We start from the raw sequence: 15,557 nt of genomic DNA on the forward strand, positions 1-15,557 counted from the left end.
AACCATGGATAGTCAGGCAGAGGCACATCATCTAAACATTCAACTCCATCGAAAGAGTCCTCCGAGACCTCCGAAGTCACCAATGCCACTAGTGTCGCTTGGCTCCACTTCATGTTCTTGTCGAGGGAAACATTTAGCATGATGTTAGCTGCATCAAAGAAGGCATCAGTTCGTTATCACAGAAGAAAAATAAGACAAACAACTTTCCAACAATTGAGACAATTCGACAGCAATTGGACTTAATCGATTGCGATATAGCAGGTCCTCATGCTCAATCAACTTCGTCACATCGAAACACAATTCAGTCAAAGCATCCACTAACTCAACATATGTCAATTCATTTTTATATCGGCCTAAAGGCGGTTGAGTTAACAATTCTACTTGCCCACAGTTGGATAAGCTAATGGCTCGGATGACTTTACAAAGAAGAAATAAGCTTTCCATCCCTTATTTGAGGTCAAGTATTTATCCAAGAAGTGATAACCCGACCTCGTCATAAAATAGAATACCCCAAGCTCTATTCGCTTTGGGTAGGAGTAGTGTAAGACAAAAGGGCACAAGGGTATTTGATACAAACAATTATGGTGACCCCACAAATAAGGTTGAAGGAGTTAGGAGCTAATTGATAAAGTGAGATTTGGAAGTACTTACAGAAGTCTCGAAAGAATTCAGGGATGGGAAAGTGAAGGCCACTGACCAATTGGCCATGAAAGAAAGTGATGAATCTTGGCAGTAGTAAGTGGGATGTTGATCAAGTTTTGGTACTAGATCCTATGGTCCAAGAGGACACCAAAAGTCATTCTCAGCTCACCCTGGGCATCTTTAGTAAAAGTCAAAGCGGAATGGAAAAGGAAATGGAACTTACAACAACACTGAAGATAGGAGACTCACATATGGAGAGGGCGATGGAGGAAGATGTGAAAGAAGATGATGAAGACAGCACTATTCTCCCTTCAAACCTACTATAGTTTCGTCTGCTCAGCCGTGATCATCAGATTCTGAAGCCAAAAATGCGGGATAACTTTTGCACCGTTAGAATGAACACAATCTTATTAATCATGGTGATCTAGATGACTCCTAGATCTCTACAGTGAATCAAATCACATTAATAGACATGACTTTGAAAAGGTACGATCATAGCACGCTTGACTCGAAGACCGAGGTGGATTGTGCATTACTGTATTAAATGAGCATGCAAGCATTCAATACGAGGCGACACCCGAATAACACCAAGGATTCACAATCTTGACGTGTGTCCACTTTGCTGATGAAGGCATGAAAGAGAAAAGGTATGTTGATGTGACAACCCTATCTTGATACAACAGTCTAGTCAGTCGGACTCACATATCTTCGATTAGACTCAGGTGAGAGGCTTGTGATATGAGGAGTATTAGAAGGCTCCACATATACCAGGAACATCAATAGCCATTCTGAGATAGAGGTCAGAGTCAAGATAGTTCAACAGGATCACCTCCACTCGGCTAACCCAAAATGAGAGGATTTGTCATTCGGCTCGGTTAACCCAAGATGAGAAGCTCTTTCATTCGGCTCAACCTATCTAACACAAGAAGCTTCACCACTCTGCTCAGCCTTGCTAATCCTACGCCCTGCTCATCTCCATTTGGCCTTGCTGATTCGACGCCCTACTCATCTCCGTTCGTACCTGTCAATCTAACGCCATGCTAATCTCCACTCATTCTTGTCAATCTAACACTCCTTTACTTAATAGGCCAAGTCCTCTAGCCCAATTATCTCAACATCACCTAGGCTAGCATAGCGTGTGTTACAATATGTGGGCTAACATAGCACGTGGGTCATTAGAGCATGTGAAGCAGTATGTGGGTTGTCATAGCAACTGGAATAGCATGGTCGACATATCAAACCTCACAATCTTTTATAGTACAGGACGTAAGTGATTTGACCCACTGATATGACAATATGATACTTTCCCTACCGCAAGTATGACGCCCCACCAATCAACATCTAACGAGATACCATTCCATTCTTGCCGTAGTTATATAAATGGAGTCTGCTCCTACATGCAAAAGTAAGCACACACACGCACATAATCGCTCACAAAACACTAGCATATTCTACTTTATAGTTCTTCTTCTCCACCCCTCTGTTGGAGATCCGACTTGAGCACCATAGTGATTGAGTCAGGGCACCCTAACTTTCATTCTAACTCTCTTTCTTCCCATCCCTCTCTAGGGAGTCTTGCAGGCAATCTTTACAGTTCAGCTCCTTTCGTAGAGATGACAACTTACCGATGACTCATCCTCCGACGTTCTCAAGCCGGAACCGTCAACATGATTGGTTAACCTTTGGAACCAACGACTTTAAGAACTTAATATACATTCTCTTGCGGTACCGCTTCTTAATGTATTAATATCAAGGTTCAACTTAATTAAGCAATAGGCATTCAGTAGAAGACCTGTCAGTTTTTACACTGTATAACATGCATTTCTCTCTATGCTTAACATCTTCATAGTTTCGTTTTCACTAATCGTTCGTGTGGAACTTGCAGTTGGAGGGACCTCAAGTTTTGTAGCATCGTTCATGTGGAACTTGCAATTGGAGGGACCTCAAGTTTTGTAGCATGGCTTTAAGGATGCAATTGCCAAAGTCCGTGCCACACAATTCATCTCTGACATTTTCTACAACCAGGTAATTGTTTGACATGATGGATTAATAGTCACACATCTAGCATCTCAACCTACAATTATACAACTAGTTACTTTGTTTACATTACAACATTAAGTGATGTAGAAGATGATAATATATACCATGTTTTCTTAGTTAACATCCATATGCATGGCACTAAACTAGAATAGAAGCTGCATATTCTCAAATTCTCATTTTTCTCATGGAACCAGCGCCGCCCTCTTGACGTGAGCCTTTTGCTCTGCAGTCAACCTCTTCGGGAACTTGATGTAGAAATTGATGCAAAGATTTCCCTTCCTGGATGGATCTTTGGGAAACGGCATTCCTTCTCCAGCCACCACCAACTTGTAGCCGGGATGGATGACATTGCTTATGGGAATGGTGAGGCTTCGACCATCAAGTGTAGTCAAATGAGCTGTGTAGTCGGTCAGGGCTTCCGCCAAAGAGATCTTTTGTGTCATAACCAGATCATTGCCTTCCCTTCTGAATAGAGGATGAGGTTTCTCGTCGATGATGAAGGCGATATCTGCGGGAACTAGGTTTGGTGATTCATTCCCTTTTTCTGGGAATGTTATTTTCGTGCCCTTCTTCCATCCTGGTTTGACGTCGATTGTTAAGATTTCTTCCACAATCGTTATTTTCCTGCAAAACAGAATGTGTCGGAATTTTGATATATGATTAAAACAATATAAATTTTTCATGTCAAATATTTTTTAAAGTATAAATTATATTATTTAAAAATATATTTATTAACATATATGTTTATTATTAAATTAAATTTAAGACGTTAAATGTTAAATTTTATTTAATTCTTATTAAATAAAAATTAATTTAGATTAATTAAAAGTCATTAAGAATGTTTAAGATATATTCAATTTAAATATATTTTAATCAATTTAACATTAAATCTAATTTATAAATAAAATAATTTAATTTATTAATAATTTCAAGCTTTTATTAGGAGTAATAATAACAGATTTTATTTTTCTTTTATTTATTTTAATGGAAGGAAAAAGTAATGAATAAAATAGGACAAAAATTAATAATAGTAATTGATCCTGTCCGGGCGCTGAGTCGATGGGCACTGGGGGCATGGCGCTCTCCGCTGACTCTGCGTAGACTCCGGGATGACATGGTCTCCGATGAACCTGCAACAAAACCGAGTCGGGAAGGAAATCCTGGCGACGGCCCTCCGATGCTCAAGTCAGGTGAGAGGAAATCACGACAGCGTAACGAGGCCAAGAGCTATAGTAGATGAGAATGCATACCTCTGTCGAAGATTGAGAGCCCATATATAGGGCTCCCAGGAGGCGCGTGCACTCAATTCGAGGTGTGCACGCTCTTCAGGCGTGCACGCTCATCGAGGCGTGCACGCTCCTCAAAGCATACCTAGAAATGGTCGTGTCAGAAAAGTGCACCTGACGTCATACCTCAACCATCCGAACATATCTCTGATATGACAGTAGAAACTTCCCCCGTGCGATGGGGCCCATAAGCGTACCCGATCTTATTCTTTTTCTTAAGTCAGGACCACTATGGGTACTTGAACTTAAGATATTATGATTGAAGTTCACACAAACAGACTTACAAGCACTCAAACTTACAAGCACTTTTAGTAGAACTCCGAGTATTTCTCGTATGCCCTTCTAAGATCGTTCATGAGGTTTCTATAGGAAAAGAGTAGAGAAAAGGAATAATGAAAAACGAACAACACAGCACAGTAAGAGGAAAGTTCTTAAGTCAGGACCACTATGGGTACTTGAACTTAAGATATTATGATTGAAGTTCACACAAACAGACTTACAAGCACTCAAACTTACAAGCACTCTTAATAGAACTCCGAGTATTTCTCGTATGCCCTTCTAAGATCGTTCATGAGGTTTTTATAGGAAAAGAGTAGAGAAAAGGAATAAGATCGGGTACGCTTATGGGCCCCATCGCATCTTATCCTTTTTATCCCACTAACCTGCATTATTGACCTAAAGTGATAGCCATAGTACAATAATTTTACAAAGGAACGGCTCCCCGGGACTTAGTTCCCAGTATCTTTTACAGGTGTCACTTTTCTGAATAACGCCATTATAGTTCTGCCAAAAACCCCTTTAAGCATGTCATTCGCATCTTGAGTTTTCTCCACCGAGTCACCCACTTAGCTCAATAATTGAATATGATCCTCAGATAAAGTTGCTTTATTTGCGATGTGATGTACCAGTCTTGATAATGCGTCCGCCAGCTCATTATTCACGCATTCAATATGCTCAAACTTTATGTCAACTCCTGTGCCAGTAATATAGTCCGTGAAGGTTATCCATCGGACACGAGAAGGCTTATTATTTACAGATTTGTTAAAGAATTTAATAATAGCATGACAGTATGTCCTCAACGTAATCTCCTTTTTATCTAAGTAATGAATCTTCATGGCTGACAAAGCTTCCATACAGGCGTAAATCTCCGCATCAATAGTAGATTTAATTACGGAAAATTTCCCGCTGACATAAGCGCAAATTTTTTCTGTTTTATTGGGATCAAACTTTGTCTGTTTCCATTTGCAGACTCCACCCCATCCTTCTATACTCCCATCAATTTCTATAATAATATATGCATTTTCAGGAGGTAATTCTAAGTCAGGTAAAGTTTGTACCAGTGTTTTGACCTCCTTGATAATTGCCCAATCTGATGCTTTGAATCGCCTATCTCCATGTGGGGATGTTTTGGAGTATAATGGTCTCAATAACTTGCTTATGTTTGGAATATGAGAACTTGCATAATTTAGAATTCCCAGAAAAGAACGTAACCCCTTTAAAGTGATAAGGGTTTTTTCATCAAAGTCTATAATCTTCTTAATTATATGCTATTGAAGCCTGATCTTTCGATTTCCAATGATTACACCCAGAAATTCTATCTCTGGTTGTGCTATCTTCATTTTAGTTTGTGAGAGTACTAGTCATTCTTTCTGACATATATCCAGCATTTGATTAAGATGTTTACAATGTTGTTCTTCATCTGCTGAAAATATCAAGATAACATCAATATATACGACTAGAACTAGAAATTCCTCACAACCCTGAAAACACGTATCCATTTTCCGTTGAAAAACTGCTGGTGCATTTTTTAGCCCAAAGGGCATTACCAGCCATTCATATAATCCTTAGGGTACCAGAAATACCGTCCAAGGGATTGATTCTTCATCCATCATGACTTGATGAAAACCAGATTTCAAGTCAAATTTTGAGAGGACCTTACTATTTCCAACCTTCTTAAGAATAAGATTTATCCTAGGCAAAGAATATTGGTCTTTATATGTATTGTCATTAAGAGTCTTGTAGTTGAATACAAGTCTTTCTTTTCCTTTTTTCTCTTGACCAGTGATTGGATCAACAGTAATCCCTGATTATACTATGAAAGCCATGGTCCTGTGCCTGCTTGTGCTGGGTCGAATCACCTTTATTTTTAATAAGGACTCTATATTAAACTTGAAGGATGATTCCATTGCAGGAGTTATATGCTTAAGCGGCTTATCCTGTATGGTAATATCAGGGTTAATGATATCCAATTTACATCGTATCTTATTCTTTGACCAGTGTTTTAAAGGATCATCCCCAATGTATCCAGCCTGTTTCAATCTTTGAAATGTAGGTGCATACTGCATCTTGAAATCAATTCCTACTAAAGCTTGCTTTGGTGATAATAATTCTTCATGTAAATTCAAATATTCATTTTCGTTCATTTCAAGCTCAAAAATTGCCTTAGTTGATACAAAAATTTCAGGTGAAGTATTAATTATAGTAATTTTCTTATAAAAGATTACCTCTGTTCCTTCTATCCGAAGTCCTCCTGCCATAGACTTTATAAAATTGCAACCAATTAGCATCTGGATTCCGTCCTTTAAATTCATCTCTAGTTGATAAGTGAAAGGAATCCGAAATTTATGTATCCCAATTGTCATATACCCATTTTTAAATTTCCTTGTTGATTCCTGCTGTGAGTTGATGTCAGAAAATAATACCTTATAATTTATTTCTTCAAAGGCGTCTTTTGACAAAGCATCTTTGCATATACAGCAGGTAGTGACACAAGTGTCCAGAATTGCTTGGACTTTAGTGTCATTTACTCCGGGTATCTGTAGAATTACCTCCATATTATAGAGACGATTAATTAAGGATCTCTTTGCCGCATAAAAGATTAATTCAAGGCTTGTTAATGGTCCTGATTCATTTCTTGTTGTTGACCCAAAAGATCCTATTCCTCTGGTCGTTTCACCCAAATCTTCCACTTCTATTATTGGGAGTCATGATTTTTTTAAAGATTAATTGCGTCACGCAACTGCCACGTTCAAGAGAGAGAGTGACATCATAAAAATTATAGATTAATAAACATACCTCTCCCCGGAAATCTGAATCAATGACTCCAGCATTGATTAAAACATTGAGTCTATAAGCTGCACCCGATCTAGGAGCAATTCAGGCGTAATATCCTTCTGAAAATTCCAAACTAATGCCTGTTTTTACAAGGCATTGTTGATGTGGCATAATATGGCCTTCTTCATCCAGAAAAATATCATAGCCAGCTGCACCATTTGTCCGTCGTACTGGTAACTTAGCTGTTTCTGTTAATCTTTTGACCTTCAGAAGAAGAGTTCCCCTTGATGAACTGTTGGTCTTTTTTCAATGATACTACGCAAATAATTAGTATAATCCAGCAAATCTTGTATCACCTTATCTTCTTTATCATATAGGGGAATAATTTCATATTTCTTGAGAATTAATGTTTTATTCTGATAAAATGGTCCACATGCTGGGCATACCGTCATCATGCAAATTAAACAATGTATTCGCATGGAGTCTGTGGTTATTAATTTGCATAATGTATAGCATACATATTTGCTATCAGTGATAACCTGATTTTCTTCCCACTGATGTTGGCAATTCTTAATTTTTTCCCCAACAAAGACTTGACTTCTCCATCCGCAGTTTTCAGCTCCTAGCATGAAAATAGTTTCCTGCATCCAAGGTGTATCATCTAAAATCAAATTAACATAATTTGGACATATTTCTCCTTCTGAAAAAGAACAAATAGTGTCAGAATCAGCTTCATTAAGATTAACTGAAAGAATATCATAGTCCGAAGGTAAGTCTAGCTGATCCAACACAGCTGCTCTGGCTATATTGCCTGTCTGCTTTTTGCAATCTCTATCAAAATGTCCAGGTTCTCCACAAATAAAGCATTTACACTTCTTCTGCAGATCTGTCCTCTTCTTTTTGAATACCCGTACATGAGAATCATGCGGTTTACCTTTATATGTTCTGACTTTTCGTAAAGCAAATTTCTTCTGTTTATTATAGTACCCAGGTATAGGTATTTTACTGCAGAAGGCTAGATCTTTAACACTCTTCTGTATGGCAGCCTTTTTATAAATTTTAGCCAAATATTGATAAGTGAAATGTATTCTTGGAATAACACCAATCTGATTAGCAGGGTATTTGGATTTAAAAGTCGCTTCAATTTCATTTCCAATAATGGGTGGGATCTTCCTGAATAACTTATCTGATAATTCTGGACTTATGAACATCCGTCCTGACTTTGCTGCCAATACCTTATAATCATTTAAGTAATTAAAAATATCTTTCATACTGTTGCAAGTTAAATATTCAATGTCTATATAAGCATGATCTTGTTCCATTGTGGAACCTTGATATGGATCCTCCAATAGGAACGATCTTCTGATCGCAGATAAAATATTTTGCGTTTCACCGGTCATTTGTATAAGGGCCTCATATTCTGCAGCGTATGTCATATGCCACTAAATCCACATTTTCTTTTCATTCTCCCTTAAAAGATTTTCAATAAATTGTACCTTCTGTGAATTGTCTAGCCAGGTTTTCTGATTTACCAAGTTGTTTGTGATTGATTCCCATCTTGAAATTACTTCAGAATACTGCCAATATCCTCCGGTAAAATCAAGATTGCACCATCATTTGTTTGCGCCGATGTAATGTCCATGGCTGGTGATTGAATCCTCGTGGTTTGAACCTTCCATTTATTGCAGGTGCTTCCACTGGTTCAACTCTTGTATTTATCTGCACAGGAGGATAATTTACTTGACCTATTAAAGGTTCTTGGGGAGGGTTATACCTGGAGATTGCACTGGTACTGGATAGTGCATTTTCATTTGTTGCTTGGTTCACCATACTTCATAGAATTGGATAGTCCAATGCTTCTAATTGTTCCATTAATGAATCTGTTCCTATATGAGCTGTTTCATATGTATGATTAGTATAAGGCAGTCATTCATTAGGTTTCGTACCTTCAACTGAAGTAGTGTCATCTTGGATAGTTAATTCATTTACTCCTTCAGTTAAATTTTGTGTAACACTCCATTGTTGTTCTGCTTGCTCCACTATTTGTTGCCAGTAGTTATTTGATTCATCATCACTGTTGTCCCAATGAATAGGTAATGCCTGATTTTCTCCTAATAATACAGATATAGAAGAAATTATTGGATAATCATTTTCCAGGTCTTTTAACCCGAGGAAATAAGCCTCTCGTTCTTCCTCTGCTTCATCAGTATAGGGTTCTTCTGCTACTGGTAGGTCTTCAATTTCAAAGTAAGGATCATCCTCCCATGGGGTGTCTTCCCAAATACTTGGAAAAACAGCTTCATTATCAGTATACTTGTCTTCATCTTAATCTCCCCATGATAGCTTTGTTGCAGGAATGAAAGGTTGAATTGGCGGTGCTATATAATTAACATAGTAATCATACCTTCCGCTAGGTTCTCCAAGAGTATCCCACTTTTCGGTAGTATCAGGTTGACCATATCCTTCAATAAAGGAAATAAATACTCCTGCAAATTCTTCTTCCCCTTCATTTCTGAGTTCCTCTGTATCAAAGCTGCTTAACCTTCTTGCTTGAGGATTTTTAGCAGCTTGGTATCCCAGAAAGGATAGTGAAATAGAGCCATCCATTAAGGTTGAGGTCCTTACCTCCTGAGGATTTCTGATTTGAGAAGTTGCTGGTGGTTGTAGGAACCATCTCATCCCTTGTAATTCGATGATTGTTCTTGGGGATGATGCTACCGCATGGATTCCAGCACTAGCCAAGTAATCTGCCACATTTTGCACATTATATCTAAAACCAGCATAACTTGTATTTGTTAGTCTTGCAATCAATCCTCGTGTAATCAGTAAATTCGACTCAGCTATATTCCATTCCTCATATCCGTGAGTTTGTATAGCCAATTCAATGTGATGAGAGAAATCTTCAACACTAATCAGTATATCAAACTCACGGATATGAGGAATGGAATACAGCTGAGTCGAATTTACTGATTACACGAGGATTGATTGGAAGACTAACAAATACAAGTTATACTGGTTTTATATATAATGTGCAAAACGTGACAAATTACTTGGCTAGTGTTGGAATCCATGCGGTAGCATCATCCCCAAGAACAATCACCGAATTACAAGGGATGAGATGGATCCTACAACCACTAGCAACTTCTCAAATAAAAAATCCTCAGGAGGTAAGGATCTCAACCTTAATGAATGACTCTATTTCACTATCCTTTTTGGGATACCAAGCTACTAAAAATCCTCAAGCAAGAAGATTAAGCAGCTTTGATACAGAGGAACTCAGAAATGAAGGGGAAGAAGAATTTGCAGGAGTATTTATTTCCTTTATTGAAGGATATGGTCAACCTGATACTACCGAAAGGTGGGATACTCTTGGAGAACCTAGCGGAAGGTATGATTACTATGTTAATTATACAGCACCGCCAATTCAACCTTTCATCCCTGCAACAAAGCTATCATGGGGAGATGAAAATGAAGATGAAGACCAGCATACTGATAATGAAGCTGTTTTTCCAAGTATTTGGGAAGACACCCCATGGGAGGATGATCCTTACTTTGAAATTGAAGACCTACCAGTAGCAGAAGAACCCTATACTGATGAAGCAGAGGAAGAACGAGAGGCTTATTTCCTCGGGTTAAAAGACCTGGAAAATGATTATCCAACAATTTCTTCTATATCTGTATTATTAGGAGAAAATCAGGCATTACCTATTCATTGGGACAACAGTGATGATGAATCAAATAACTACTGGCAACAAATAGTGGAGCAAGCAGAACAACAATGGAGTGTTACACAAAATTTAACTGAAGGAGTAAATGAATTAACTATCCAAGATGACACTACTTCAGTTGAAGGTACTGCCTTATACTAAACATACAGATGAAGCAGCTCATATGAGAACGGATTCATTAATGGAACAATTAGAAGCATTGGACTATCTAATTCTACGAAGTATGGTGAACCAAGCAACAAATGAAAATGCACTATCCAGTACCAGTGCAATCTCCAGGTATAACCCTCCCCAAGAACCTTTAATGGGTCAAGTAAATTATCCTCCTGCGCAGATAAATACAAGAGTTGAACCAGTGGAAGCACCTGCAATAAATGGAAGGTTCAAACCACAAGGATTCAATCACCAGCCATGGACATTACCATCGACGCAAACAAATGATGGTGCAATCTTGATTTTACCGGATGATATTAATTAGCAGTATTCTAAAGTAATTTCAAGATGGGAATCAATCACAAACAACTTGGTAAATCAGAAAACCTGGCTAGACAATTCACTGAAGGTACAATTTATTAAAAATCTTTTAGGCGAGAATGAAAAGAAAATGTAAATTCAGTGGCGTGTGGCATACGCTGCAGAATATGAGGCCCTTATACAAATGGCCGGTGAAACGTAAAATATTTTATCTGCGATCAGAAGATCCTTCCTATTGGAGGATCCATATCAAGGTTTCACAGTGGAACAAGATCAAGCTTATATAAACATTGAACGTTTAACATGCAACAGTATGAAAGACATTTTTAATTACTTAAATGATTATAAGGTATTGGCAGCAAAGTCAGGACGATGTTCATAAGTATAGAATTATCAGATAAGTTATTCAGGAAGATGTCACCCATTATTGGAAATGAAATTAAAGCGGTTTTTAAATCTAAATACCCTGCTAATCAGGTTGGTGTTATTTCAAAAATACATTTCACTTATCAATATTTGGCTGAAATTTGTAAAAAGGTTGTCATACCGAAAAGTGTTAAAGATCTAGCCTTCTGCAGTAAAATACCTATACCTGGGTACAATAATAAACAGAAGAAATTTGACTTACGAAAAGCCAAAACATATAAAGGTAAACCACATGATTCTCATGTACGGGTATTCAAAAAGAAGAAGGCAGATCGAAGAAGTGTAAATGCTTTATTTGTGGAGAACCTGAACATTTTGATAGAGATTGCAAAAAGCAGACAGGCAATATAGCCAGAGCAGCTGTATTGGATCAGCTAGACTTACCTTCAGACTATGATATTCTTTCAGTTGATCTTAATGAAGCTGATTCTGACGCTATTTGTTCTTTTTCATAAGGAGAAATAGGTCCAAATTATGTTAATTTAATTTTAGATGATACACCTTGGATGCAGGAAACTATTTTCATGCTAGGAGCTGAAAACTGCGAATGGAAATGCCAAGTCTTTGTTGGGGAAAAAATGAAGAATTGCCAACATCAGTGGGAAGAAAATCAGGTTATCACTGATAGCAAGTATGTATGCTATACATTATGCAAATTAATAACCACAGACTCCATGCGAATACATTGTTTAATTTGCAAGATGACGGTATGCCCAGCATGTGGACCATTTTATCTGAATAAAACATTAACTCTCAAGAAGCATGAAATTATTCCCCCATATGATAAAAAAGATAAGGTGATACAAGATTTGCTGGATTATACTAATTATTTGCGCAGTATCATTGAAAAAAGACCAACAGTTCATCAAGGGGAACTCTTTTTCTGAAGGTCAAAAGATTAACAGAAACAGCTAAGTTACCAGTACGATGGACAAATAGTGCAGCTGGCTATGATATTTTTCTTGATGAAGAAGCCCATATTATGCCACATCAATAATGCCTTGTAAAAACAGACATTAGTTTGAAATTTTCAGAAGGATATTATGCCCGAATTGCTCCTACATCGGGTGCAGCTTGTAGACTCAATTTTTTAATCAATGTTGGAGTCATTGATTCAAATTTCCGAGGAGAGATATGTTTATTAATCTATAATTTTTATGATGTCACTCTCTTTCTTGAACGTGGCAGTTGCGTGGTGCAATTAGTCTTTGAAAAAATCATGACTCCCCCAATAATAGAAGTTGAAGATTTGGGTGAAACGGCCAGAGGAATAGGATCTTTTGGGTCAATAACAAGAAATGAATCAGGACCATCAACAAGCCATGAATTAATCTTTTCTGCGGCAAAGAGATCCTTAATTAATCGTCTCTATAATATGGAGGTAATTCTACAGATACCCGGAGTAAATGACATTAAAGTCCAAGCAATTCTGGACACTAGTGTCACTACCTGCTGTATATGCAAAGATGCTTTGTCAAAAGACGTCTTTGAAGAAATAAATTATAAGGTATTATTTTCTGATATCAACTCACAGCAGGAATCAACAAGGAAATTTAAAAATGGGTATATGACAATTGGGATACATAAATTTCGGATTCCTTTCACTTATCAACTAGAGATGAATTTAAAGGACGGAATCCAGATGCTAATTGGTTGCAATTTTATAAAGTCTATGGCAGGAGGACTTCGGATAGAAGGAACAGAGGTAACCTTTTATAAGGAAATTACTATAATTAATACCTCACCTGAAATTTTTGTATCAACTAAGGCAATTTCTGAGCTTGAAATGAACGAAAATGAATATTTGAATTTACATGAAGAATTATTATCACCAAAGCAAGCTTTAGTAGGAATTGATTTCAAGATGCAGTATGCACCTACATTTCAAAGATTGAAACAGGCTGGATACATTGGGGATGATCCTTTAAAACACTGGTCAAAGAACAAGATACGATGTAAATTGGATATCATTAACCCTGATATTACCATACAGGATAAGCCGCTTAAGCATATAACTCCTACAATGGAATCATCCTTCAAGTTTCATATAGAGTCCTTATTAAAAATAAAGGTGATTCAACCCAGCACAAGCAGGCACAAGACCATGGCTTTCATAGTACAATCAGGGACTACTGTTGATTCAATCACTGGTCAAGAGAAAAAAGGAAAATAAAGACTTGTATTCAACTACAAGACTCTTAATGACAATACGTATAAAGACCAATATTCTTTGCCTAGGATAAATCTTATTCTTAAGAAGATTGGAAATAGTAAGGTCTTCTCAAAATTTGACTTGAAATCTGGTTTTCATCAAGTCATGATGGACGAAGAATCAATCCCTTGGACGGCATTTCTGGTACCCCAAGGATTATATGAATGGCTGGTAATGCCCTTTGGGCTAAAAAATGCACCAGCAGTTTTTCAACGGAAAATGGATACGTGTTTTCAAGGTTGTGAGGAATTTCTAGTCGTATATATTGATGATATCTTGATATTTACAGCAGATGAAGAACAACATTGTAAATATCTTAATCAAATGCTGGATATATGTCAGAAAGAAGGACTAGTACTCTTACAAACTAAAATGAAGATTACACAACCAGAGATAGAATTTCTGGGTGTAATCATTGGAAATCGAAAGATCAGGCTTCAATAGCATATAATTAAGAAGATTATAGACTTTGATGAAAAAACCCTTATCACTTTAAAGGGGTTACGTTCTTTTATGGGAATTCTAAACTATGCAAGATCTCATGTTCCAAACATAAGCAAGTTATTGAGACCATTATACTCCAAAATATCCCCACATGGAGATAGGCGATTCAAAGCATCAGATTGGGCAATTATCAAGGAGGTCAAAACACTGGTACAAACTTTACCTGACTTAGAATTACCTCCTGAAATTGCATATATTATTATAGAAACTGATGGGAGTATGGAAGGATGGGGCGGAGTCTACAAATGGAAACAGATAAAGTTTGATCCCAAGAAAACAGAAAAAATTTGCGCTTATGCCAGCAGAAAATTTTCCGTAATTAAATCTACTATTGATGCGGAGATTTACGCCTGTATGGAAGCTTTATCAGCCATGAAGATTCATTACTTAGATAAAAAGGAGATTACGTTGAGGACAGACTGTCATGCTATTATTAAATTCTTCAACAAATCTGTAAGTAATAAGTCTTCTCGTGTCCGATGGATAACCTTCATGGACTATATTATTGGCACAGGAGTTGACATAAAGTTTGAGCATATTGAAGGCGTGAATAATGAGCTGGCGGACACATTATCAAGATTGGTACATCACATCGCAAATAAAGCAACTTTATCTGAGAATCAGATTCAATTATTGAGCCAAGTGGGTGACTCGGTGGAGGAAACTCAAGATGCGAATGACATGATTAAAGGGGTTCTTGGCAGAACTATAATGGCGTTATTCACAAAAGTGACACCTGTAAAAGATACTGGGAACTGAGCCTCGGGGAGCTGTTTCTTTGTAAAATTATTGTACTATGGCTATCACTTTAGGTCAATAATGCAAGTCAGTGGGATAAAAAGTAGAAAAAGGATAAGATGCGATGGGACCCATAAGCGTACCCGATCTTTTTCCTTTTCTCTACTCTTTTCCTATAAAAACCTCATGAACGACCTTAGAAGGGCATACGAAAAATACTCGGAGTTCTACTAAGAGTGCTTGTAAGTTTGAGTGCTCGTAAGTTTGAGTACTTGTAAGTCTGTTTGTGTGAACTTCAATCATAATATCTTAAGTTCAAGTATCCATAGTGGTCCTGATTTAAGAACTTTCCTCTTACTGTGCTGAGTTGTTCGTCTTTCATTTGGTATAACTGAGACCATGATGAAATTGGTGGTATTCGGCATGCTGAAACGCAAGGTCTCTGAGATAGAG

At 37.4% G+C, this 15,557-nt stretch overlaps 1 protein-coding gene across 1 annotated transcript in view; it reads right to left on the minus strand.

Annotated features, from left to right (window-relative positions):
* Window positions 1–2,648: 2,648 nt before the first annotated feature.
* LOC122045706 (dnaJ homolog subfamily B member 13-like) overlaps window positions 2,649–15,557 on the minus strand; it is a 39,026-nt gene continuing 26,117 nt past the window's right edge. The window contains exon 3 of the mRNA XM_042606041.1: window positions 2,649–3,306. Coding sequence (XP_042461975.1) covers window positions 2,865–3,306 — 442 coding nt within the window. The 3' untranslated portion in view covers window positions 2,649–2,864. The remainder of the gene's footprint in view (window positions 3,307–15,557) is intronic.

The sequence above is a fragment of the Zingiber officinale genome, chromosome 2B, assembly GCF_018446385.1.
Source record: "Zingiber officinale cultivar Zhangliang chromosome 2B, Zo_v1.1, whole genome shotgun sequence".
NCBI classification, from domain to species: Eukaryota; Viridiplantae; Streptophyta; class Magnoliopsida; order Zingiberales; family Zingiberaceae; genus Zingiber; species Zingiber officinale.